We start from the raw sequence: 25,940 nt of genomic DNA, 5'->3' as shown, positions 1-25,940 counted from the left end.
GCATTGAGCTCAGTGTCTGCGGCGTTCCTCGGCTGACAAGGCTGGACCACCAGGGATTAGGGAGGCATGCCACAAGTCTGTTGGGACAAGGCTGGCTACGTGGAAATGGACGCTTCCTCAACTTCACATGCAGGGGGAGGATGATCATTAACAACGTGGCTGCATGCTCACTGTGGCATTGATTGATTGGTGGTCCCTAATCCTCCAGGACGCTTCTATCCGCTGAGATCCAGAGCAAGCTGGTCAACTTTTTCTGCCCGGAGCATCTGGCTCAAAGCCCCACTATTACATCAGTATTATATCGATGTAATGACATCAGAAAAAGGGGGGATTACCAGGGAGGAGGCGGGATGGGGGCTGCTATCTTCTGCTAATCCAAACCTGGGGCAGATCATGCAGGCCGGTACTAAAGCCCTCTGTGTTGGCTATGTTGTGAAGGTCAGAAACGTCAAAGCCTTGCAGGAAGTCAGGGAGCATCAGCAGCAACAGGACGTACGAGGTGACCTGAGTGCTGCAGGGTTTAAGTGGATGGTGCTGCATAAGCTGCCACTCCCTCAACATCAGGCGACCTTCAGCGGAGGGTCATTCACAGGAATCTGGTGTCCAGCAGATTTTAGGTTCAGATGGATGGAAATGTAGGGAATCACTGCCATATTTGAAGGGTACAAGAAACTGTTAGGCATGTGTCAGCGTATTGCAAATGTGCCATCTGTGCTAACAGGAGTGCGCACTTATGTTAAACACTGCAGTGTTCATTGTTTTGGGGCCTGCGCAGTCTGTAAAATAAATGTTGACTATTGTGTCAAATGTCCTATTTGCTCAGGGCACACTGGCCATCTGGTTAACCTGTAGGAAATGGTGGTTCTGTGGCCATATACAGGGAAACTGCCTCATTGCACCTCAGGGTGGAGTACGCAAACTATTCCTTGAGGAATGAGGATGTGACTTTCAGGAATGTCTGGGGTCTGGAGGGGCTGACTGTCCTTATCTGAATGCCATTATGTTGCTTTTGCTGTTGTTGTTGCTGTGGTTGTGTTGTTTTGTGTGCTTGGTGCAGGTCGGCTGGGCAGAAGCTGAACTAGCATGTGAGGTTCTTTATTTCTGTCTTTTAAAGTCTCTTCAGCTGGTGATTGCTCTCCACAGTGGCTGCCACACCAAGAAAAGTGCTTGCCTCATCTCTCAAAATATTTCTCTCTCTCTCTCTCTCTCTCTCTCTCTCTCTCTCTCTCTCTCTCTCTCTCTCTCTCTCTCTCTCTCTCTCACCATGTCTTCTCTATCAGCTGTTGCGGTGCGTCCCAGCTGCCTTGTGTGTTGACTCTAGAATGATAGCCATCAGCATTTGCCACATGAAAAGAGGGGAGAGACTGCTGTTCTTAAAAAAGCACATTAGAAATAAAGAGGGGAGAGCCATATTGGGATGTTGGCTACATTTCAGACCTAGATTGTGGGATTGATTTGTCAGGAGTGTTTTTCTGATCCTGTCCACGAGTATATAAATCAGTTCCTTCTCTGGTTAGACTTGAATAATGTTCTTGTATGATAAGATCCTTTGAGGTAATGCAAGTTTCCTACATATTTCAGATAGGTTCCTGGCCCCAGGGCAGCGTGTTTACATAATATCGCTCATCCTGTGCTTTGATAGGCACAAAAGCCCTGATATGCTTATGCATGCTTCGGAAGGGAGTAGACCTATTTGGCTCACTGTCTAAAATTACCAAGCAGAGGCTCTCTGTGCATGCCAAGAGTCAAGTCAATGCTATCTGTGGCATGTCCCCCAATCTGGCTTCTGTGCTTTTATTCAGTCCATGCCATGGCATTTAAAACGGCTCAGCACAGGCCTGGGATCGGTTTATTGAGGGAAAGCGCCTGACTTATTGGAGGGAACTGCCGGCCTCAAATCAGTTGACCCGTTCTGTGGTTGTTTCAAGAGCAGGACGCTGTCACTTAAGGTTCCTTGTAAAAGCCTGTGGATAGGCCCTAAGTACAGCCTGAGCTGTAATTGATACTCTTGTGTTTGTAAAGGGGCCGCAATGATATGTTCTCGTGTGTAAGACTAAGATGTAGCGAGAGTCACTCCGCCACGTGTGAGAGGGGAATCCAGGCCAGAAAGACGGCTTTCACTAAAAAGAAAAGCAGAGCTTAGCCTGACTCCAGGGAAGTCACAAGAACAGCTCCTGAAAGGAGAAAAGAGACGGCAGCGCTGTCCTCAAAAACTGAGGAGGTCGTTCAGAGCCGCCGGGTGTTTTCAGCAGCCTCAGAAAATTCCTCCTTGTGCAGCTTTTCATCCGTTATTTCAAAGCAGGGTTTTTTTTTATATATATTTTCCTTTCCTCTCCTCTTTTTTTCTTGTGTTTGGCCAACAGGCAGCAGAGGGGCACTTTGGGAAAAAATAAACACAAATCTTGATTTAATTACTCTCTAACCCACTTCCATTCCAAGTTGCCTTTTGAAATCATCCACAAATCTGTTAAGCTTTGCTTGCCAACAAACTCCTCATTTTTGGTGGGGCTTTTTTTCCCCTTCTTTCTTGACACATTGTGCGTAAGACAAATAAGCAAATTAGGAGCGGCAGTGGGATGTTGTTAAATGCTCCTACCACTGATTGTGGGAACAAGAGCAGATAACATTACAGGGCTTACAGCCATGCAAGTGTCTGAGAGATTAAGTAGGAACCAAAATAGCCGAGATGGTGGTAATCTGTCGGAGAACAATTGAGAGTGTTTATGTTGTCACTAATAGTTCAGCTGACTGACTCCACATGTCACCCATATCGATATCACTCCCAGACTTTGAATTTACAGCGGCTTGTAGCTAAGTATGTTTTGGTCCGCAGTCACAATCATATTAATGTTGGACCACAATGTTCTCTCAATTATTGTAATGAGTGTAATGTATGACGTTGAAAGTGATGATGATGATGATTTGAACTGCCAGGTTTGTGTAACCTTTATGAAAATACATGGTGCTTTGGAACACATCCTGGTTAATCACAAAACGCTTGAAACGTGTTTTGTTTTGCTTTTTTTTTTTTTTTTTAAACCCTTTCTGGTCCCTGATGGATGAATGATTTTAATACATTTATTACAATCATTATTTGTTAAAGAATGCTGAACAGTATATTTTTTTGTGCAGCACATTAATTGAACCATTCGTTAGCCCAATTTAAGGCGTAAGTCATAAGAGCGGCTGTAGGAGCTGAAGCAGCCAAATAGGTCACATTGTCCTGTGTTAATGGATCTTTGGCTCATAAGTTATCTGAACAGGGCAGTCTGTTGGGAAATAGTTTTATAGTGCCACTAATTCCTTTCGGCTCTTTTGTTTAGTTCAGTAGACTTTCTTTGGTGTGTAAGCCTGTTTCCTCCTTTGTCCTGCTAATGTCCATTTCTTGTGTTAAGCAGCACTATTTTGTTTACAGGGGTTAACCTCCCTGTTGTGACCTGCAGCTCCTCTTTCCCCTCCCTCTCTCTCTCCTCCCTGGCTCTGCCTTACTGCTCACCCCGGGCCAGTTGATTCAGGGAAGTGGTTTAATTCACATGCAAATGAAGCCAAAACACCAGTCATTCACGCCGCTAATTATACCAGTGTTGGGCCGGTGACTTGCTGACATCACACCGAGCGATTAGCATGCTGGGAGAAGAGAGGAGGAGTGTTGCTCCGTGTGTGTGTGTGTGTGTGTGTGTGTGTGTGTGTGTGTGTGTGTGTGTGTGTGTGTGTGTGTGTGTGAGTCTGTGTGTGTGAGCGTGGGTGTGTGAGCGCGCACGCGTCAAAGGAGAAAGCCGCGTCAACTTGGGCAGAACAGGACAGGAAGTCGGGGGTTTCACCTTCAAACTAAAAGCAACGAACGCAATAAATCAAAATTAAAAGTGTCTTCAGTTGACGTAACATCGAGTGGCAGCCTTTAGGAACAGCCGCGCCGCTGTGAAAACAAGTTGTTAGGTCTGTAATTGTCTTCTCAGCAGATCGCTCCTTAAGCACGGTGTTTATTTTCACTGTAAGAAATGTATTAACTTCGGAAATGAACATTGCAACATACTCGCCAATCGTGGTTTTATTCTGAAATTTGTGGGCGGAAATGGTGTTGTTATTATGGCTAACTTGACTTTGGTTGAGGAGTAAAAGCTCCGCTATTCAGTCGGGCGGTCAGCGGCGAGCGGAGCGGCTCACTGCTTCGGCGCTCCGTGTTTTTACGCACAGAAAGAGTCCCCGCGGATCTCCAGTGAAACTCCGCAGCGGTGTCCTGCCACACCACAGACAAGAGGGAGATTCCTGTTTCATTGCTTTGGACTGGAAACATTTCGGGGGATTTTGCACTCTCGTTTGGATCTGGGACTTACTGCAAAGGGGAATTAGCTTTTACGCGCTTCAAAGTTGGCTCTTCGTTTACGCATTCGCTTCATTTCCACAACTCTGGCGCTTGGTTGATGTGTTTGCGGTGAGGAGTGTTTTTTTTTCTGCGGAGGGAATAGTGGAGGTGGAGCGGGACAGCAGATACACCAGAGTGGGTGAGAGGGGGTATTTTCGTGGCGAAGCTGTGGCGCTGGAACGGTGTGACAAAACCTGCAATGAGGAAGACGTGTTTCAAAATCACCACCAAGGAGGTCAGGGTTATGACTTCCCTCAGCCGTAGTTTTTGAGAAGGTAAGCGGACGCTTTATCCCACTTTTGCCATAGCCCCGTGTTTTTATTTTGCTCCGATAGGTCTCCGCGACCGACGACCTATTTGGAGCTTTAAATGGGTTACGGAAAGGATACGGCAGTGTCACCGAGAAATGTCAGATTTATCTGCTAGTAAATCACACTTATTTTCTTGTGTGTAGTATTTTTTTTTTTTTTTATCTTTACAACAACTAGCCTGTTTGTGAAATGCGTGCGTAAAAAGCAAATAACGCACATTCGGAGCTCATGAAGAGCAATACGTAAAATGTTGTGACACCACTCTCTTTTGGTTTTCTTCAGAGAGAAATTTGTATGTAGCACTTCACTCAATGGTGGCTTAGAACGTCGTTGATGTTGTTTTTTTTTCCGGTTATAAAAAAAAAAAAAAAAGTCCATAAAAATAGAGTTGGACTCGTACTGTAATCCTCTCCCTCTGTGTAATGGACGTGTTTTCACCGGCTTATAGTCCATTCTCTCTCTCTCTCTCTCTCTCTCTCTCTCTCTCTCTCTCTCTCTTTCTCTCTCTCTCTCTCTCGTTTGCGCATTGGTCAACCTACCCAGCGCTTTCCAGCCAGATTAGTCTTTGTTGTGCAGCCTCTGTGAAGCCACGGTCTTAGGGAGTGATGAAGTTACCACACTGCAAAAAAAAATATATATATATCAATCTTAACAACTCGAGTCCACTATCTCGCCTATTTTTTGTCTTAATGTGAGATAATTCAACTTGTTTATAGAAAAAATAGGTTATTTCAGGAGTTCTCTTGAATCCCGTTTTTTCTCTCCAAATTAAGGCAATTGTTTCTAGAAAATGTTTAACTGAAATTAAAAAAAAAAAAAAAAAAAAAAAAAAAGCTTTTGAAACTAGTGGAATTATCTGTAGTTTTAAGGAGACAGGCTTTTCAGACTCCATACTGGACTAAAGGACTCTGAAGGGTTTTTTTCCCCCTTTTTTTTTTTTTTTTTTTGCAGTGTAGGGGTCACTTTGGATTAGCACATGAATGGCCTGCCTGTGGAGTAATGACTAATGTGGCTTCTGCAGCTGGCTGCAGTGTCAGTGGGCTCCACAGGTCTGAAAGTAGCTGAAACAGGGAACACTGACTGGCGCCCCGTTCCTCCTGACATGCACATCTGCCCAGGCACCGATGCTTTTGCTGAGATAGTTCCTTCTAAAGTGTCATAGAATAACTACAGATCAAAACATTTTGTGCATGCTGCTGCTGACAAGTTGGCACAGAAAAGGGTCACTAATACCAGAAAACCGTTGGCCAGTGTCCCTAGAGCACCGTCAAGGCACGGGAAGTCTGTCCCTTCCATGACTTCTCCTCTCCCCCATCCAAAGTTGTGTCACTTAATGGAACAAGTCAACGCTTTATGAATAAGTAACATGATCCAGTCTCAAGTATAGTGTGGCTCTTGCTGAAAAGCATCCCAGTTTGATGTTATATAAATCTCTCCCTCTCTCCCTCCCACTTACCACACAAATCCTGTACAATTAACTTCTCAGAAGAATAATGGGGAAATTATGACATATATTGCTATTTCAGTGACCATACAGGAGCAGGGAAAAAAATGAAAAACTAAACATCTTGAGAGTTTTTAAATTCCTACATGAGTAGATGTGCATGCTGCAATATTTTGTGCATGTTCTCATGAGTGAGTGTGTATGCATGCCTTTGTATCATCTCTCCGATGCTGGATGTAGGTAGGATTATCATTCATTATGGCAGGTGGGTACAAGTCTAATCTCTGTCATAGGGAATACATTTGCATTGGGTCCCTGCTAATTGCCTGCTAATGGAAAATGTCTTTGTCAAGTTTGACTCTTGTCGGGAACACCCTCAGTCATGTTTAAATGGGATTAAAACCCACCGTATCGCCTGGAAGCCACCGCACAGCCTGGTGTAGAGCTTTGTGTATTTCTGTATTTGTCAGAGGCAATTCATAACATTCCCTGGTGTTGAAGCATGGGAATTCCAACAACAGCTTCCACAAACTTTTCAAAACACTGAACGGAAATGTCATTCCCTCCTGAACAAAAGGTTGTTAAAGAGAAAAGAGCCTGTCCTCCTCTTTTTCCTCCTACTTCCAGAGAAAACAAAAGCAGAGGCAGAAGAAAAAAGAGAAGACAAGACTTGGCTGCTTCGCGCTCCCAGCTGTTCAGCCGACCCTCCCCTCTCCCGTCATCCAAACTCCTCTTTTTCTGCAGGGCTGCCATTTAAAGATGGGATTTTAATCCGGCCATCTAGAGTGATGCCATGGAAAAGCAGCAGTGGTTTTGGGAGTTGCTCAGGAATGACTGTGGAATGGGATTTCTGGTGGATTCTGCCTCAAACTCGCCAAGGCTGTCCTTCCACGACTGGCTCTTGGATAAAGTTGAATCAAGTGATTTTTGTGAGGTTGGGGCTAAATAGAGCCTGACAGCAATGATTTTTTTTTTACTCTCTCAAGATAATTTCGGTGAATCTGTGAAAAGTCAACTCGTTGAGAGTCCCTCGTGATCTCTGCTTTGGTAACCGAACTCTGAAGTGAAGCACATTTACTAACATGACAGATTCTGTAGATGTTTGAAGGCAGTTTATTAAAGCAAAGTAGTAATAAATGAGCCAGGCCTGTCAGCAGTTCCTGGGGTGTTGATCTAAAAGCTTTGAACCAAGTGGGCAACTGTTAGAGACCCTGTCAGATTCTAGTTAGATATTAAAAGAGTCCTGTTACCTGGGTAACAGGGGTAATCTAGAGGAGCACTGCAACGATAATTAACCCAACATGGTGAATGATTGTCTTCTGACATCATGGCCACAGAGATTACATGCAACCACATACCCCCCAGGTCTTAAACAAACCTCACACTCCTTTAGGCCAATGAGATGCATGTGTTTACGTCTCTCCGGGGAGGAAAGGCCAGTCATGTTTAAAGAGGAAAATGGGCCACTTTCCTCTCCTTACTTTGTAGTTGTTTATGAGGCGTTAGTGATGTACTTGACTTGTATTACCAGAGTCCCCTAGTCTCTCCTAATTGAAATCATGTATATGACAAGAGGAAGCACGGGGTTGTATTTCATTGGGGGGCATGTGCATGAAGCGTGTTGTAAATCATGAGGATAGAGCAGGAGGGGAAGGAGCAGCAGGCCTCTGTAAGCATTATCTCTGCCAATCCCAATGTGGGGAGATCAGATGTTTGCGAGGTGAATCACTGGGGGATGTTCATCACACATCTGGATTGCGGAGAGAGAAAGAGAGAGAGAAGACTGAGCAAGTGGGAAAGAGAGATGCTCCACTCCCAGAGGTCACATGTACTCAAGCTCCCCTGCCTCGATGTCAGCTCCGTAGAGATCAGGCCAAGTGTGGGGCAGCGAGGTTGTGGTGTTTCCTCCAAGAAGGAATGCGGTGTGAAATGCTTTCCTTCAGGTCCACTCAGCGCTCCTCCAGGCTATTTATACACCCCTGTCTCCAAGCGTGCTTCCTCATCCCAAGGCAGAATTGACTGCTAACCACCTGGCAGCATGTCAAAAGAGTGGGAGATGTGTGCGTACGTGCTTAATCCCTTTTTCTTCATGTTTAGTGGTGCCGTTTCCTATTGGCACTCTGAATCATCGTCCCTATTCTAGCACAGTAGGAGGTACAGTGTGTGTGTGTATGTGTGCGTGTGTGAGAGAGAGAAAGAGATACTGCGTCTAAGCTGTGACTGTGTTCTTACACACTGCACTTTTTGTGCATGTCATTCTATTTAATCACTCATAAATTAGTAATGATGGCAAAGGTCATGGGCTGTAATAAGGGGGCCTCAGAGCTGCATTGCCCCTGGCTACAGCGTCACACCGTGGGGACAGATTTTGCCAATCGCCCTTTTCCCAGCCGGACGCCTTGACAGCGGCTTGATAACTTAGTCCGCCGAGCTGCTTCGCTCTTCTGCTTACCCCTCCCATCAATATTCATGGAAGCGATATCTGGGCATTTCATTTGATCTGTTAATATTCATGCATCCGGCTGGTGAAGCCTGTGGCTCGCAGCAACACAAGTTGATTGCCCTTCCACAAGGGCGCCAGAAGATGCACCGCTCTGCTTTTTTGCCTAAGGCGGCGTTGAAAGCTGGAGCTGGCAGTAATAGGTTGTTAGGCTTATGGTGGATGGCAAGGAATCCTCAAGTGGTGATGGAGAATTCTAAGTCTATGTATTTGTGTGTGTTTTTTAAAGGATTACCTCTCATATGGCCAGTCATTGCATGTCAGTGGGATTTTCTCCTCACAGAGCTACAGGGGGGTTTAAAGTATTTCCAGTGTCTCCTCTATCATCAGAATCCATCAGTACTAAGCCAAATAGAGTGATGTGCAGTTAACCAACGCGAGATTCAGTCCTTTGACAAGAGGTGTGCTTTTGAAGGGGAGACAAGGTAAGACTTAGCCAATTCTCCACATGGAGCTGTCCGTGCTCCAAGCACTTTACACTAACAGATCCTCGGCCAACCAATCTGTCAGTCTGTCATTCTGTCAGCCAGTGTCCTAAGTGTCCTTAAGCCCTTCCATTGGGCTGCCTGTCAGACAGAACAGGCAGGCAGGCAACCGTCTGGGAGGGTAATGGGATTGTCTCCGTGTTTTGGCCGCCACGGTCACGCGGCCACAGCAGCGGTTAGTGGGATCCAGCCTACTGGCCACCCAGTTTCCTCTGCACACTGATGCACAGAGCTTTCAAGGACACAGGAATCTGTATGGCACTGTTCCCTCCTCCCTTTACATCTGAATAGGAACCAAATTACATTGGCATATATTTTAGTTTTTTTGTGTGTGTGTGTCAGTAGACCTTCAAATGCAGTATTTAATAACAGACATCCTGTCGTGCATTTTGTGAGGTGTGACACCAGTTCAGGGCTGTCCTCTCTGTAGTAAGTCGTGGCCGTTGATATCACCATGTTTAAGAAAACACTCCAGATTTGTTGTTCCACTCAATGAAATAGAACAAGGCACTTTATTGCTCCCTGGACACGTTTGGAGATGAAAGAGCGGCGAGGGAGAGGAGTGTCAACCTCAAACACTCCCAGCCATCTTTTCCGTGGAAACTCACACATGGATACTTTCCATTTTATAGCTGGGTGGGTCCGCTTGACTGATGAGAGTGGAGAGCTATCCTGGTTAAGCATCTGCTAGCATTTCAAGCCAACCTTGTATAGACAGGCATGAGTGTGTGTGTGTGGGTTTATGTATGCACTGTATATGTGCACGTGCTTATGTGTGTGTGCAGCACTGCTTTCCGTCACTGTCAGTGGCCGTGTGCTGGTTAGTTCACCAGCCTGTTTGTGATCATATCGTCACTCTTGGTGCCCCAGAGGATTGTTGACCATTTTGCATTTGTGGCACCCACATTTGTACTGTGAGAGGTGCAGCAGAATGCCTTGGCGTGTGAATTATGACCTTTGAACCGCACAGAGTTCACATCCTTCACAGACAGAGGGCCTTGAAACAAAGACAGGCATCATGGTTGTGAATGTACTGTAACTCGTGTTTTATCTGAAGTGGAGGCCATGTGCTTAATCATTATACCTTGGTACAGTTAACAAACTAGGCACGATAACAGCTTTCTTATGGCGTTTACAGTGACACGTTGTCAAAGGTACTTTGGAAGAAGTAATTTGGGTCGTTTTGTTTGTCGATGATTAATGGCACACTTTAGAGGTCCACACGGCAGCTGCGGTGTAACATCCTGCTGAAACTCTATCACCCCAAATGTAGTTTTGTTTACATGGTGATTCAACTAACCATTTTTCACCCTGAAACAGGCCTGTATTTGAGCTATGATATGTAAAAATTCAAAAAAGCTTACTTTTCAACTACAAATCACACTTTTCCACAGCATAATTTTGGTGGTCATATAACTATTGGACTGAGCGTTTGATGTCTTTTACCTCTAATAGTCCTACTGCACTAAATCTATCACCCAGAGGCCTCTGTTGAGCAAAAGTTGAGTTGTTTCCCGCGTATGAGGCTGCTGTTCCAAGGCATTTTTCCTGACCAGTTTTCCTTCTCTCTGCTTCTTCATTGCAGGAAGATCTGCGTGCACTGTAAGTGTCGTCGTGAGGAGCATGCAGTGACAGCCATGCCTGTAGAGATGGAGAAGACGGTGACCAAGCTGATGTACGACTTCCAGAGGAACTCCACCTCGGATGATGACTCAGGCTGTGCCCTGGAGGAGTACGCCTGGGTACCACCAGGACTCAAACCTGAACAGGTATCGGCATGTTTACACCCCCCTGAATCAAGGCCTTTTATTGTATGTCATAAAGCTGAACTGTAACTCCTACCTCACATTGTATGAGCATTCTTACATGCTCTGTATTCTCAATAATACCTAGATTAAAATGTTCTAAAGCTACTATATTGAGACACAACCTTATGAAACAGGTTGATTCACTTTCAGTTCAGTCAATTTGGACAGTTGTCAAACTTGAGCATGAAAGCTCTATGAAGGTCCTGTTGATGACAACCATTTATTTCCAGTTTTGGCAGTTTTCACATTTTAACTTAATTTGATTATTTACCTGCTTCTCTATGGCTGAAGAAAGTTCTGCTACCCTTTCCTCTGTAAAACCTTTAAAAAAAAAACTAGTTAGATTAATTGAAAGAGGAAACAGTTCTGCTTTTTCTTTATTCCTGGAAAGGCTTACATTCTTGAGCTCAGTGTTTTTCATTCGACAGCACAAACTTGTTGAATTGAAAGTGAATTGATATTTGCACCCAGCAGGGGTGCAGTGACATACATACACACTCTGTTCAGTTTCACATATAGTCAGTTAACACTTTTACATTAGACTGGGTCTCCAATATCCCGTCTGTCAATAGACTCTACAGCCAACCACGTCTTTGTCCAAGTTCTACATTGAGTACAGTGATATCCTTCATGCCCATTTTGTAAGTCTGCCAAATGAATGACTGCCATGTCAACTTATGACAAATCACCAGTATACTGAGTTTGCCTTTTGCAGGTTAGTGGATAACAAGGATTATGTGGCTCCAGTGGTAGAATTAATCTGCAATATATTCTCCCAGCAAAAATGTTTACAGTGGGTTTCATCACCCTCATGACGACTCGGCTAAGCCTGTGTAATACGCAAACAAATTATATGGCCCCATGCACATCCAAGAAAATCCTCTTTTACAAGACTCCGTTGGCCCATAGGTGCGCACGTATGAGAGGCTTTCCCATTTTAAAGGAAAATGAAAGCGTTTATGGATGCTGGTTTCATTTTCTTGATGAGCTGAGAGCAAGCCTTATTGCCTGGGCAATGAGCTGGTCAATACACTGCTGGCTCGGCCCCTTGTTTTCACCTCCGAGAGCTGAGGGCAGCTATTTTTCATCCTTCTCCAGGGTTGCACCGTCTGACCCTGCACTCAATTAGGTTTACGTCTCATGGCGATGCGGCCTCTGGAACAGTCTGGCCTTGATGGAAAGTGGGCTGCGCAGCCTATATTGCACCAGAGGAGCCCAAACCTAAAGAACCCTGAAGACTGCTGAAGCTAATTTTTGGCTTTTGACGGTCAACAGGAACAATCAGCACTCACAGGGGAGATAGCTGCCACTGTAGTTAGAGCATTCATAATAGCCTGCATGACAAGTAAGCCTTCTCAGTTTCAAGTGGTGTCCGTAGCTGTAGCAATTTCTGGTTTCCCAACCGAGCTGTGGAAACATGTTGCTTGACCTCTCACACAGCAGCGGAAGCACACATGATGTGGGGCTTTTCAACGCCCTGCTATACGCTGCGAGGAGAGAGGGATGGTGAATACGAGCTAATCTCCAGGATCTAAACGCTGGGTTTAGGTTTCCCCGTAGGGAGTCAGTGCTGCATATAGGGCTTCAATATGAAGTGCTATAAAGTCACTACTCTGTAACAGGAGCTTTGAGACCAGGACTGGGGTATTCAATCAAATGTGTCTGACGGATTATGAGGGATAACTCATAAACATCAATACATGTAGCTGGGACTGCTCCACTCCCATCTGTATATATGTGTGTGTGTGTGAGTGTTTGTCTGTGTGTATGCATGCTTGCGTGCATTTGGATTTCTTTCAACAAGTCCATGTTTACGGAAAGTAAGGAATCGTTTCCAGCTGATTTATCCCTCTCCAAGTTGGTGTATTTCACAAGCACATCATCGAAATACAGATTCAATAAAGGAACATGCGTTCGGAACAGCCCTCCATCTCCATCTCGAAAGACAGACGTTATTGAGTGTGCTGGAGAAGTTCTGGGGCTGCAGAGTGAAGAGGCGCCTGCCAAGATTCTCTCTCCCACTGTCTCTTCTTGCTCTCTTCCCTCTATCGCTCTCAAATAAAATGCCTGGAAGTTGCCAAGATACAGCTTGTCGAGGCCAAGAATGTTACTCAGCAGTGGCCTGTAACCGGTATCTTCCTACCATCACACAGTGAGCGCTGCAGTCTAATGGAGAATCTGCTGTGCATCTACCCGAGTCTGATTTTCATAAAAACCTGTTTTTTTAGATCATTCACACATGGGATGTTAAATAGAATTAAACAGAAATGATCAGAATTCAATTCAGGGGGTGTTGTTTAAACACTTTGCCTTGCCTTCATCTCAACCGCAGTGGCAAAATAGAAAAGAAAAGAAATGAATTAAGTAGAATGGAATGGAGCTTGTATTATCTAGCAAGGTGTTTTTTTTTCTTACGTAGAGCCTTGAAGTATTCACGATAGACACAAACAAAGACACAGTGTTTTGTATCTGCTCTCAGAGTTATGAAAACACCATTTTACCCCCTTAGGTTTGGCTGTTACTAGTCGTGTTTTCCTAATAATATAATATCTAGCATGTCCAATAAGCACTCCAAAGTGGCTAGCAGCAAGAATGCCCCTGCTGGTGCCTGGTTGGTCTTTTCCCCTGGCTGCCTGGCCTTTAACAGCGATAGAAACCAGCTGTGTGAAGCGATCGCTCCTGTCACTCAGCCCCTCTCAGTTGTGAAGCCCTACCATTTGCTTTAGCCCTTAAAAACACGCCTTTTAATACAGTTCAAAATTCTGCCCTGTCTTTAGTTTCGTCTGCTTTTGATTACAGTTATTATCGCAAGCTGCTCCTCCTGGCTCTTGCCGCAAATGTGTGTCCACTGTGTGTGTGTGCACGCGTGTGTGTATCTCTCCTCAGATCTTTTCCTCAGGGCAGGGTGCCTTTCACCCCTAGAGTGTAACCCTGTTGTTGTTGTTGGAAACATGCTTCGTGATTTATCATTCTGGCGTGGTGGAGTTGTACAAGTTTTGCTACCACGCACGTATGTGCGTGTGTACCCGGCTGCCAATATGCATGTGTGTTTTTCCCTACGCGTGTTAAGGCAGTGCATGATTTATCTATGCTTGACCAGAGTATGTCTTTCATGGACTATCCAGAGATCCCCCCAGCACCCTGAGCCGTGCTGCTGGACACGGATCCCGGATCCCCCGCCAACGCCGGCTGAAGCCAACAAAAGCAGAGCACAGGGAATTAGGTTACACTTATAACAAGAGGCCCCTGCTATAAATTCATCCCAACAACAAACATGCTCTTATAGTGCTGCATTCAAGAAAAAACATGCAAGCCCCCGCTGCCCTAGACGCACACGCGATGTTGTAGCAGAGTTCAGATTTGAAATATGAGGATTATGAAGAAGCGTTACAGTTTAGAAAATTTTTTTGAGTCGATAAGTACTGATGCTTGTCTACGTTATTCAAGTTAATCCATGTGTGTGTGTCTGTGTGTGTGTGTGTGTGTGTGTGAGACACACTCTGCGTTGTCATTGCCAAGGACAAATCTGATGGGTTCCAGTCACTAGATCCATTCATAAAAAAGATAGGCCATTAAGATTGGCTTAGGCCTGGCCCTGTAGTCAGCAAGTATTGATTATTCTCTCTCTCTCCTGCATTCTGTCTCCTCTATACCTCTCACGCTGTTGTTTGGATTGCTCCGTCTCATTTCATCGGTCTAGTTCGTCCTTTCCTCTCCACAGCTTCCTGCTTTTGACTCGAACTTTCTCTCTGTGTTTTGCTCAGTCTTCTCTCTTACATTTTGTTTCCCTTGTTTTTCCTCTCTTTCACTCTCTCCCTGCCACCTTACACCCCTCTTTCTCCTTCCCTCTCTCTTTGACCTTTGTCCTCAAATCTACCTTTAAATCCCATGGCTTTCGTGGCTTGGCCCCCCTCCAGTCACATTCATACATGACCGCCGGCCCACTATTATACCTCGGCCCCCCGTTACACTGTAATAGAAAGAGCGCCATAAATAACATGGAGATGGCAGTCATTGTCAGCCCCTGTAATGTAAAGAATGTCCAAGTCATTTGGAATGGCAAGATTAGCATTAATCCTCCTGTCACACATGCACTGCATAGATGCACATATGCATGTGCACAGACACTGCTACATGCATATGTTTCATTACTCTCGTGCATACATACTGTATGCAAGTGTGTGTGCACACTTGAAATTGACAGGTCAATAATATATTCCTATGTCGATGTGCAGAGACTGGAATGGTTCCATTAAGTTTTCACAGGTGGGCCATCAGTGTTACTGAGTGTGTGTTTGTGTGACGGTAAATATGCCATTTACAGATCCTGTTCACTTTGTGCTCCTGCTGTCATTTTGTTTTGTTTTGTAAACCAATTTAGGTTTATTAGTCTTTCAACATATCTCTCTCCCTCTTTCTTCTACAGGTTCACCAGTACTACAGTTCCCTGCCTGAGGACAAGGTACCCTATGTGAACAGCCCAGGAGAGAAATACCGCATCAAACAGCTGCTCCATCAGCTGCCACCCCATGACAATGAGGTGAGAGACCCAGAGACCAAATTGACCCCCCCCCGCTTCTCCCTTCTCCCTCCTGCATCTCTCCCTGCCCTCCGGGCAATCCAGAGATAAGAAGGAAGAAGGGCAGACATAGATGCAGCAATAATCATATCTGTGTTCTTAATGGCTGGGAATGGGACACTGAGAGTGTGTGTGCGTGTGTATACCTGCTAAAACGCATTAAAGGTGCTGCTTTTAATATTTTAACATCAACAAATCATTACCACATTAATTTTGAGACATTAGTATAATTACTGTAAACAAATAAGACCATTGCCAAGAAGATTAGCAGCCTCTGTGCTGCATTGTACGTTGTGTGCCACCAGGTTTAATGGGCTAAAAAATCTGTCGGATTGGTTGACAGCCTAACATTAACATAAACGTTCGGCCTCTCACCACGGCAAGTAGTAGAATGAGTGGGAAAAAAATATCCAACATGTTTATCCTCCTCAGTAAAGTAAAACAGAAAACCCCTGAAGTAGCAATATCTTCTGTGTGGCAGGCAGCCATGGGTTTCATAGCTAATGTGGTCTTGATCTTGAAAAACATGAGCACTAACAATACCAGTGTTGTCAGGCTGTCAGTGAAGAAAAGTACTAGGCTCCCGCACAGTGTCTTCTTACTTGCAATAGTCTTTTTTAGTATAAAAACATAGACTTTCATCAGGCCCAAAAGTGTGGGGAAAACAGGTCCAACCATTTGTATGGTCGTCACCTAATGGGTGTAGGTAGCCCCACCCTAAAAAGGAATTCCCCTGTTTAAAGGCCAAACACAAATCTTTATAGGCCACTTCTTTGCATCATTGACAGACTTCAGAGCCTCTGCAGTGCTACATGTGATCTGTGATTTTTTTTTTTTTTTTTTGTCGTCACACCAAAGCATCACTATTCATTTAACAGTGATGCACTTATGTTAAAAGCTGCTACAGTGAACACATTTAACCACTTGATCACTGCAAGGCCGAGCTTTGTTCAAACCCACTGAGCTTTGTTTTAAAATTTCATGGAGGCCCCAAGGTTTCCAAAAACACCAACTATGTCCTGCCGATATTTTCTATTTGATGTAACAATGGCTTCTTGGGTTTGAATCAATATCAGTGTGATGTTGCTTTAATGAAGTGTTGTAACCATCAGATACAGAATATATGTGTGATGTTGTCTTTCAGTATGGAAAAGAGAAACATTTTTTTTTCTAACTTTGAAGCTCCTTAAAATTTAAAGGAAAATTTGAATGGGAGTTCAGTGGGTTAACTCTCTGTGCCTGTGTCTGTGTCCAGGTGCGCTACTGTAACAGCCTAGACGACGAGGAAAAGCGGGAACTCAAGCTCTTCAGTAACCAGCGGAAGCGGGAGAACCTGGGGCGCGGCAATGTGCGACCATTCCCCGTAACGATGACGGGCGCCATCTGCGAGCAGGTAGCTTTCGGCTCTCTCACCAGCAGAAATATCTAAATCCATTACTATATATATGTTTTTTCCTCTTGACAAGCGGGAATGGGATATGACAAGATCAAAGATGCCCTGTTTCACTTCTAAACATCATTTTATTGTGTCTCTTGACAAGAGTATATTGAGCGTGACGAGATCAAAGGTGTACTGTGTGGCCATTGGAATGAAAGCACACAATCATGTGACAGACATACTGAATAGGCCGCTGGCATTTCAAGCCTTTGTTATGATGTATGAGGGGAGCGCTATGGTGACATATAAAGGGCAGAGATATGGCAGCAGTAAGCCTCTATAGTGGAGTGGTGACCTTGTCAATCTCACCTCGGTGAGTTATGGAGATCACTCTCCTGGGAGGGTCTTGAGGTGGTTTGCGATTGTGTGCGTGTTCATCCCATAAAGTTGTATCCCTCTGCCAAACCGGCCATCACACAGCTGTCAAATCTTACTTTTAATAAATATTACCTCAGAGTGAAGTTGCTGGTTGAACGTCAAGGTGCACTAAGGCCTAGATAAACAGGCTTGGACTGATGCTGTGCTGCTGCTGCTCAGAATCATAGTTGCACAAATACACTTTGACATGAACAACTCAAAGAGTTGCACTGCCCTAAATGTTGTCTCTCCAAAAATATTTCAGAGCAGCTTCGAGTGTCCCATCAAACATTTAACATTTTGTCTAGAGGTACTCTTGCCGTGGACTGATGGGACTGCAGAGTGCAACTAGAGAGTGTTCTTTTAACAGCAAAGTGTACAGTGAGCTTGAGTCGAGTATAGCTATTCTCCATAATGTTTTGGCCCCAGGTGTATACCTGCTTTACAACTTGTGTTTCTCATTTGCTCAGCAGACTGCCAAAGCGCGCACACACACATATACAGGAGCACATACACACACACATATGCAGGAGCATGAGGGAGCAGATTGTTGGGAGAGTGTGTATTGATTGAATTCCCCACCCCCCTCTGGCCTGCCCTCCAAGCAGCAATAGGCTGTATGCCAGTTTGATAACACTCTCACTCCCTCTCTCTCTCTCCCCCTCTCTCACTTTCTCTCCCTCCTCTCTCTTTGATGTCCATTTTCCCACCCCTCTAAATCTCCCCTGCCCCACCTGACCTTTCTCCTTGCCTCCCTGTCTCCTTAGCTCTCCCTCTCGTTTATGTCTGTCTTCCTATCTTCCCTTCCTATTTACCTCCATTTCGATCTTCCTCTCCTTTTTATCCTCTCATATATCTCCCCATCTTTATCTCTCCCCTCTGCCCTACCAATCTTCTCTAGCAACCCAGGAGGAATTTCTGTCTGCCCTTGTCCCCGCCAACCTCCCCACACCACCACCACCCCTCCCTGTACACACACACCCACACACACACACACACAGGTGTACACCATCTTGCTTTTAATTTAAATCAATTTCAGCACAAAAATGTGTCATAAGACACTTATGATGTCTGGCCGCCAAGTCAGTTATCACTATGTAGGACACTGATAGGAAAACCATACAGAGAAAGGATTAGGCCACAACTAAGAATGAGACAATGCTGCATTAATTTGTTTTTCAATAACTCTCTCCCTGCGATGGACTTGCGACCTGTCCAGGGTGTTTCCTTGCCTTCGCCCTATGAGCGCTGGGATAGGCTCCAGCACCCCCCCGCGACCCTAGTGAGGATAAGCGGTTTAGAAGATGAATGAATGAATGAATAACTCTCTCCCTCCGATCTTCATCCACCTCTTCTTAGTGTGGCGGCCAGATAAATGGCGGTGACATTGCAGTGTTTGCATCACGGGCGGGTCACGGTGTGTGTTGGCACCCCGGCTGCTTCGTGTGCAGCATGTGCGACGAGCTCCTGGTGGACCTCATCTACTTTTACCAGGACGGGAAGATCTACTGCGGCCGACACCACGCCGAGAGGCTGAAGCCACGCTGCACCGCATGCGATGAGGTATGCGCCCTGCACGTGCATACACATGCCTGTTAATGTGTTGAACATACCTGTGATGTGGGACAGTGCCAGAGGGCTGGGTGACGTATCAGTATTATATTAATACTGTGATATGAGGCTAGATATAATCTGGGATTGTGGATCTCATAATATTGATATGGCATAAATGTTGTCTTTTCATTGTTTTAAAGCTACAATAATCAAAACAGATGATAGAGGAGAGCCGTTTAGACTTGTGACTAGTGACGAATTTGTGGTGTACACAATTAATGTAATATTTGACTCTACATGGTTCTCATAGTCGTGAATATTCCACTTTTTTTTTCTTTTGTTATTGTGATTTCAACTATTGCAGTTTTAAAAGCTGCATTGTAGTATCATTAGATTATACATTAAATGTGTTCCAGCTGTTGTATTATTTGTTCTGTCACAAATATTACAGTGATTTTCTACTTGGTTATCATATCCATTACTAATTATTGTTTATCAAAAATCTGTATCTATATCTATATATCTACTGTATCTATCGAGCAATCTATCAATCTATTGATCTATCTATATAAAGAAGAGGGAGAGAGATCTATAGATAGACATATAGATAAAGGAGATGTATAGATATAGATATACTCATATACATATACACCGAAACACTGCCATATAATACTCACAGGTTTCTCTCCCTAACACGCACACTTTCACTGTTCAGCACATGCAAGGTTTTTCCACATAATGGGGTCAGCTCTGTATCTCCTAATCTCCCCACCATTACAACTCTCTTACCCACTCTGCAAAGGGGGACAAGGACACTTTGTTTCAATTTGCAGGGAGCTTTGTACTTAAAAGGTACCCCAGTGTTTTAACAGCGGCATAATTAAAAGTAAAAGCTCCATCTAGAATTCACCAGCTCCCCACAGACATTAGCCTCCTACACGAGTCAGTGACAAAGAGGATGATCTAAGAGTAGCAGCCTGCAGAGGAGAAAGTGGTGCATGCAGGTAGGGGGGGAGGGGAGGGCGCGTGGCAACACATGCTTTTGTCTTGACATTCACCATATAGTTCTAAGCTGAGGGCGGTTTTATCCTTGAGGAGTTGTGCCAAACAATACTGCCCCTCTCCTAATCCCCCTCCCACCCCCCACCTTTCTTAGATCATCTTTGCGGATGAGTGCACTGAGGCGGAGGGGCGTCACTGGCACATGAAGCACTTCTGCTGTTTCGAGTGCGAGACGGTGCTGGGGGGTCAGCGCTACATCATGAAGGAGGGACGACCCTACTGCTGCTCCTGCTTTGAGTCCCTCTACGCAGAGTACTGCGACTCCTGCGGGGAGCACATCGGTATGAGGCACTGTGTCCAGTATTATCCTAGGACACCAATGACATATCACACCAGAGCAATACAATATATAGTAGTATGTATGAATATTACAATATTATAGTGATACCGTAGGAGGTGAGCATTTTATCACAAAGTATGATATAGTCACGATCAGACTCACTATTGAATACTGCAAATACAGAGCATCCCTGTGGAAATAAAATAGGGATTTTCTGTGATGTGAGGATGAATGGGCAGCAATGTCAGATGTAGTTACACCTGTTATTATGGAGGGTTGGAGGAGGGACCTGGTTTTTGTCGGGGGTAACAACAGAGAGAGGATGTGGCCGGATTTTGTTATTATGATCGTTTTTTTGGTGGTCTTGTTGTTTCTTTAGCATTGTGTCATTGAATGATATTATCCAAATGTTCCCTGCATCAGTGGAAAGGGCACAAAGCAAAGTATGTTACAGGTACAGCAAAGAAAAGTTCATGCAGAATGAAGGTTACCTGAGACAAGGGCCTGAAAGTTTTAAAAGTCTTTTAAACCTCAAGATTTACTTCTGTCCAAGCCACATTCACAGTGTTAGATGAATGCAATGTCATCAAGTTCAAATAAATCTCACAAGTCAAGGACCTTGTAGTGTTATGCAAACCCACTGAGAGAAGGACCTGGGACATTTTTTCAGCAGTTAACGTTCCATACTAGCACCTCTTGGCCTTGTGCCACCACCAGTTATTTGTGTGTGTGTGTGTGTGTGTGTGTGTGTGTGTGTGTGTGTGTGTGTGTGTGTGTGTGCATGTCCCTCAACAGGATGCCCAGCTGTGATTTGGCACGTCCCTCTCAACAAATTTGCTCTGTAATTATTTGTCAGACAGGATACAGAAAAGTATTTGGCTAAAAAAACTCAACTGATTATAAATTGAAACCATCAGAAAACATGCTGAAACCAGATGGAAGCCATTAGCAAATAGCTGGTTTTCTTCCCCCTCCGACAACTCCAAACATACTTAAAATGCAATGTGTTTATACAGTGCTGGGCAAGCTCCATAATGTGTTTTTGCCCCCAAACTCAGCTAAGTGTTTCTGCCTCAAGCTACATTTTCTCACTCCATCTCACTCAACAACTAGCTTGTAATATTCTTCTCTATTGCCATAAAAGAACATTTTTAACAAGGGCATTTCTCATTTATGTTTTCTAATGTCTACCTCTTGGATGAGTATGTGTGGTTCTGGTGTTAGTGGCAGATTAGCGCTTGAGCTACACCATTTATCAATTTCCCTAACTCCGGTAGATGAACATATTTCTGCATCTTTCTTGCAGGCATTGACCAGGGCCAGATGACGTATGACGGGCAGCACTGGCATGCCACCGAGAGCTGCTTTTGCTGCGCTCGCTGTAAGCGTTCTCTGCTGGGCCGCCCATTCCTGCCCAAGCAGGGCCAAATCTTCTGCTCACGATCCTGCAGCCTGGGAGAGGAACCCAATGGCTCAGACTCCTCTGACTCTGCCTTCCAAAGTGCCCGCTCCACTAGAGAGTCCAGACGCAGCTCCAAGGCGGGAAAGAGTGGAGGAGGAGGAGGAGGAGGAGGGCAGGCTGGGAGATTTTCAGGCGAGGTAGATCCACTGTCTTTACAAATGGATCTTCTGAGCCTATCCAGCCAGACACCGAGTCTGACCCGTGAGCCACCTGCCTGGCAGAGCCAGAACCAAGAGGGTGACAGCTATGCTTACGAGTCACAGCCGGACCCCTCTGCCAACCCCACTCCTCTCCAGCTTCTCAGCCAATGCAATGTCAGGACTGTCTATAACCCTGCCTCTTCTGCACAGAATAGTGAGCCACAGGATCACAGGATGAAGGAGAATGCAGGTGTGAAGAGACCACCAATCTCAGCCTTAAAAGGCCACTCACTGAATGAGACCTGGTTCAAGCAGCCAGGCCCAGAGGACTACTATCCAGCCAAGCTGAGGACCCAGCAGAGCTTCAGTGAGGTGCCCCACACCTCGCAGCACCACAACGGGTTTTCCTCTGACAAGCGCTCAATCAGCCTGCATGGATTTCAGAGGGACAGGGACAGAGATGTCGGGCCCCCAGCACCAACCCAGGTGGGAAGAAGCAGGAACCCTATCAATGCACTTAACTTCACCGAGCAACTCACCCCTCTTGAGCAGACCCCAAGAGGATCCATGGAGTCTCTGGCCCTATCCAATGCTACAGGTTGGTATGACATCAGTCTGGAGATCTCTGCTTGGGTTTACAGAGTAGATGTAATCTTAGTTGTCTGCTTGGCATCATGTTATCTAATAGCCAGGGGAAGATATAGTTGGCACAGTAGATTTAGAAGTAAAGATTTTTTTTTCTTCCTAGTAGAGTTTAACGTATGCTGATGATCATGGTCTTTTCATACTGTCATACATTCCTTTCTTTTTCACATTTCCTCTTTACAAACATACTTACTGTAAGAATTAGATAGCATGACAGTGAACAAAAGGCAAAGGTGAGTGAACTTGACTCTGTTTCTCTCTCAGGCACTTCAGCAGATGGAGGAGGAAAGCGTCAGGAGCACCTTTCTCGTTTCTCTATGCCTGATTTGAGCAAAGACTCTGGAATGAACGTGTCAGAGAAGAGCAACATGGGCACACTCAACTCTTCCGTGCAGTTCCGTAGCTCTGAGTCGCTGCGCAGCCTCACTGCCAGTCAGCCCTACATGGAAATGGATCCCCCCATGTCCTCCCAGTACCCAGTGCAGTACTGTGACCCCACTACCATGGGCATGGGCATGACTCATGTTCCACCTGGCTTCACTTATCAGGAGGAGGATAGGGTTAGCTTGGTGAGCAGTGCCAACGCCGCCCGCCTGCCACCCATCAGTGAACGCAGGGTTGGTGGTGGAGCAGGAGGAGGAGGTGGCAGGGGAGCCAGTATCCGAATAGAGGCACTGGAGGACACTCCCCAAAGGCGCCGACACCACCACCGGTCTCGGAGATCCCGCCGATCTCGTTCAGAAAACGCGCTCCACTTGGCAGCGGAGCGACGCGAGAGACCTCAAGAAAGGCCGCAGCTGCGCGTCCGTGAAGATTACGACCGCTTCCCACCACCAAAGAGTGCTAGGGACCAGTTTGGAGGAGGAGGGGGAGGAAGATATCAGCCCCAGCCATTCAGGCAGTGCCCCAGGACCACCTCGGACCTGACGCTCCAGAACCCTGGGGCCCACCGTCGCACGGGCCTGAGCCAGTATTCCTGGGATGATTATGATGACGACGACTGGTGCTCCACCTGTTCTTCATCCTCCGAATCAGAGGATGAAGGTTACTTCCTCGGTGAGCCAATCCCCAGGCCTATCCAGCTGCGCTACCTCAGCAACCAAGAGCTCATCCATAAGTACAGCAACACAGGGATGGGTGGACCCAACCGCAGTGGCCAGCTGCACACGCGCAAACGCCGAAAAAGCAAGAACTGTATTATCTCTTAATCCCCTCATCTGTGGCAAAGGAAACTACCTTTAGTCCAGCGTGTGTACACTAACATACTCCATCTGAAACAAAAACAAAACACCCAGTCCACTCCCCCAGTGTTGTTGAGTGTTGAATATCATGTGGTTGACAGTTCGTGGTAAATTACAGTTGGTAAACAGTGAAAAAGCACCAGTGTTTGCATGTTTAATCATTTTAATGTTTCAGAAAGTATTAAGGCTAACAGTTACACGCGCGCAATTCTATAGTCAAGTCACAATGTTTATCAAAGCTGATGTGCAATTGTTATCATAACATCATTTCCATGCAGCAAACAGTGTGTAAGTTACAGTCAGACTAGTACAGTCCAGCTTTTTCATGCAATGTGATTTAGATCTAGGATATACTGAACTATTTTATTCAGTTAATAGTATGTACATAGGTAAATGAATTAATAAATTCACTTAAGTTAAGGATGTCAGTGTAAATACGGTTGTAAATGAGGCCTCACATATTTTTATATTTTGTATGGATAGAATCATTTATGTATGGAATATCTATAATGTAGAGATAGAAAATGACAAAAACAACGCATGCATGTTTTATTTGGCTGACCTGGTCCTGCATTTGGAATAAAGGAGTATTTCAGAGAGAGCTTTGATTGACAGCTGGCGTTTCTCTCCAAAGAATAACGTGTGTGTGTGTGTGTGTGTGTGTGTGCATGTGTCTGGTGTGCACAGGTGTGTGTTAACAGTGATGATCTCTTGCCAACCAGTCGCCCTCTCCATCTGCTTAATGCATAAATGAATGACAGCATGGCTTAGAGGTTGATCAGAGAGTCACCCTCCACTGGATTATTTATATGCTAGGATAGTAAGGGTTGCATTCAGATTCACACTCAGGCCCTGGCATTGATTATCAAGCCATCAACCAAGTGTAGATATTAGCATATTAAAATTTAGTGGTGGTGCATTGCTTTGGGATTGACTTGAGTTTGGCCCTCATTTGTTGCTTGTAAGAAACTCTGGAACCCCAACATGTTACACTTTCTTGTTTGTGGATATAACAGGTTGACTGTGTATTTTGAAGCATTACGAAGTGTCATACTGTAAATTGGATTGCCTCTGACGTCCATGTGGTCAGGGGATTACTGCTGCCAGCCCCCGTAATCCACAAACACACACACACGATTTGTACACAGGTATGTTGACCTCGGCCTCTTGATTAGAGGTGATGAAGCACTAATGCTGTTGACATGACTGGCAAATTATTGGGTTTACTTCACCTAGCGTCAAGTCCAAGCCATGTGTTCCACTTTTCGTGTTTACTCTGGGATACTCGGATAACTCCCAGATGCGGGGAAAAGAGTCCTCATTTAGTCAGCCATGTTATGACAAAAACAGCTGCATAAACATGTGAGATACATTATGTCAGTCTGCTGATCTCTTGGTCGGTGAATGTGGACTTTCCCCCCTGCTTTTAGTAAATCCTCAAACTCTGGCTTCAGACTGTTAGTCACATCAGTTAAAACTTGAAATGTGTATCCATGTTAAATGAATGAGTCACACACAAACAGACACACACAGTACCACTATCATCAGTAATCTGGGTATTACTGTTTTAGACACACAGGCTTTCCTTTTCGTCTTCATTTACTTAGCATATGTCGGCCGCTATATGCATTCCTTGCCAGGCCTTCACTCAAAGAGTCTGTGACTTGTGTGCATGTGTGTGTGCGCGTGTGCACGGCTTATCCATGTGTTTAATTAAAAGCAAATGGAGGAGATACAGTGAGGGTTGCCACAGATTGCAGCCATATGCTTTCTGGGCCATGCCATATTCAAGGTAGCGGATGGTGGGGAGATAATCCCCAAGTTGCGTTGATGCTCCCAGTAGTGACAGTCATGCTGTCAGCCAAGGTCTGTGGATGTGAATTAGATCCATGAGTGGTATGGTACTTAAGAATGAACTCAGTGCACAACAAGAGAGCCTTGTTTAGGGGGTGTTTATTCCTAATCATGTGTCCACTCTTCCTGCAAAACTGCTTTGCTGACCGCCGTGACAAAGTAAGAAAGCATAAAAGCTTGTGCATTTTGAATTTTCTTATTAAAGGGTAACAAACTGACTTGTGAATTAGCCGTCTGTGAGGACACTGCTCAAAAAGATCAGCCTGAAAATCAGTTTAGATGGTTAGAATGAAAACCAGCATGACTCTTGGTACTAAGAATCAGATCAATAGCCACTGTTTTAGAGAATGTACAACTTTCTGGAGGGAAATCATTCATATTTGCCTGGATGCTTTTGAGAACAAGATCTTGTTTATA

The 25,940-nt window shown here is 45.1% G+C and overlaps 1 protein-coding gene across 2 annotated transcripts in view; it reads left to right on the top strand.

The window, feature by feature from the left end:
- The window catches only part of prickle2b (prickle homolog 2b), a 115,906-nt gene extending 91,636 nt beyond the window's left edge, over nucleotides 1-24,270 (top strand). The window contains exons 1-8 of one of the 2 annotated variants that reach the window (XM_030051814.1): nucleotides 4,146-4,638; nucleotides 10,689-10,872; nucleotides 15,338-15,451; nucleotides 16,746-16,883; nucleotides 18,645-18,848; nucleotides 19,996-20,182; nucleotides 21,488-22,381; nucleotides 22,693-24,270. In XM_030051814.1, the coding sequence (XP_029907674.1) occupies nucleotides 10,741-10,872; nucleotides 15,338-15,451; nucleotides 16,746-16,883; nucleotides 18,645-18,848; nucleotides 19,996-20,182; nucleotides 21,488-22,381; nucleotides 22,693-23,636 (2,613 nt within the window). In that variant the 5' untranslated portion in view covers nucleotides 4,146-4,638; nucleotides 10,689-10,740 and the 3' untranslated portion in view covers nucleotides 23,637-24,270. Of the gene's footprint in view, nucleotides 1-4,145; nucleotides 4,639-10,688; nucleotides 10,873-15,337; nucleotides 15,452-16,745; nucleotides 16,884-18,644; nucleotides 18,849-19,995; nucleotides 20,183-21,487; nucleotides 22,382-22,692 lie in introns of those variants that run through there. The other variant, XM_030051813.1, reaches the window with a different exon arrangement.
- Nucleotides 24,271-25,940: the final 1,670 nt, after the last annotated feature.

The sequence above is a fragment of the Myripristis murdjan genome, chromosome 5, assembly GCF_902150065.1.
Source record: "Myripristis murdjan chromosome 5, fMyrMur1.1, whole genome shotgun sequence".
In the NCBI taxonomy this organism is placed as follows: domain Eukaryota; kingdom Metazoa; phylum Chordata; class Actinopteri; order Holocentriformes; family Holocentridae; genus Myripristis; species Myripristis murdjan.
This window is presented reverse-complemented; position numbering and strand designations above follow the sequence as displayed.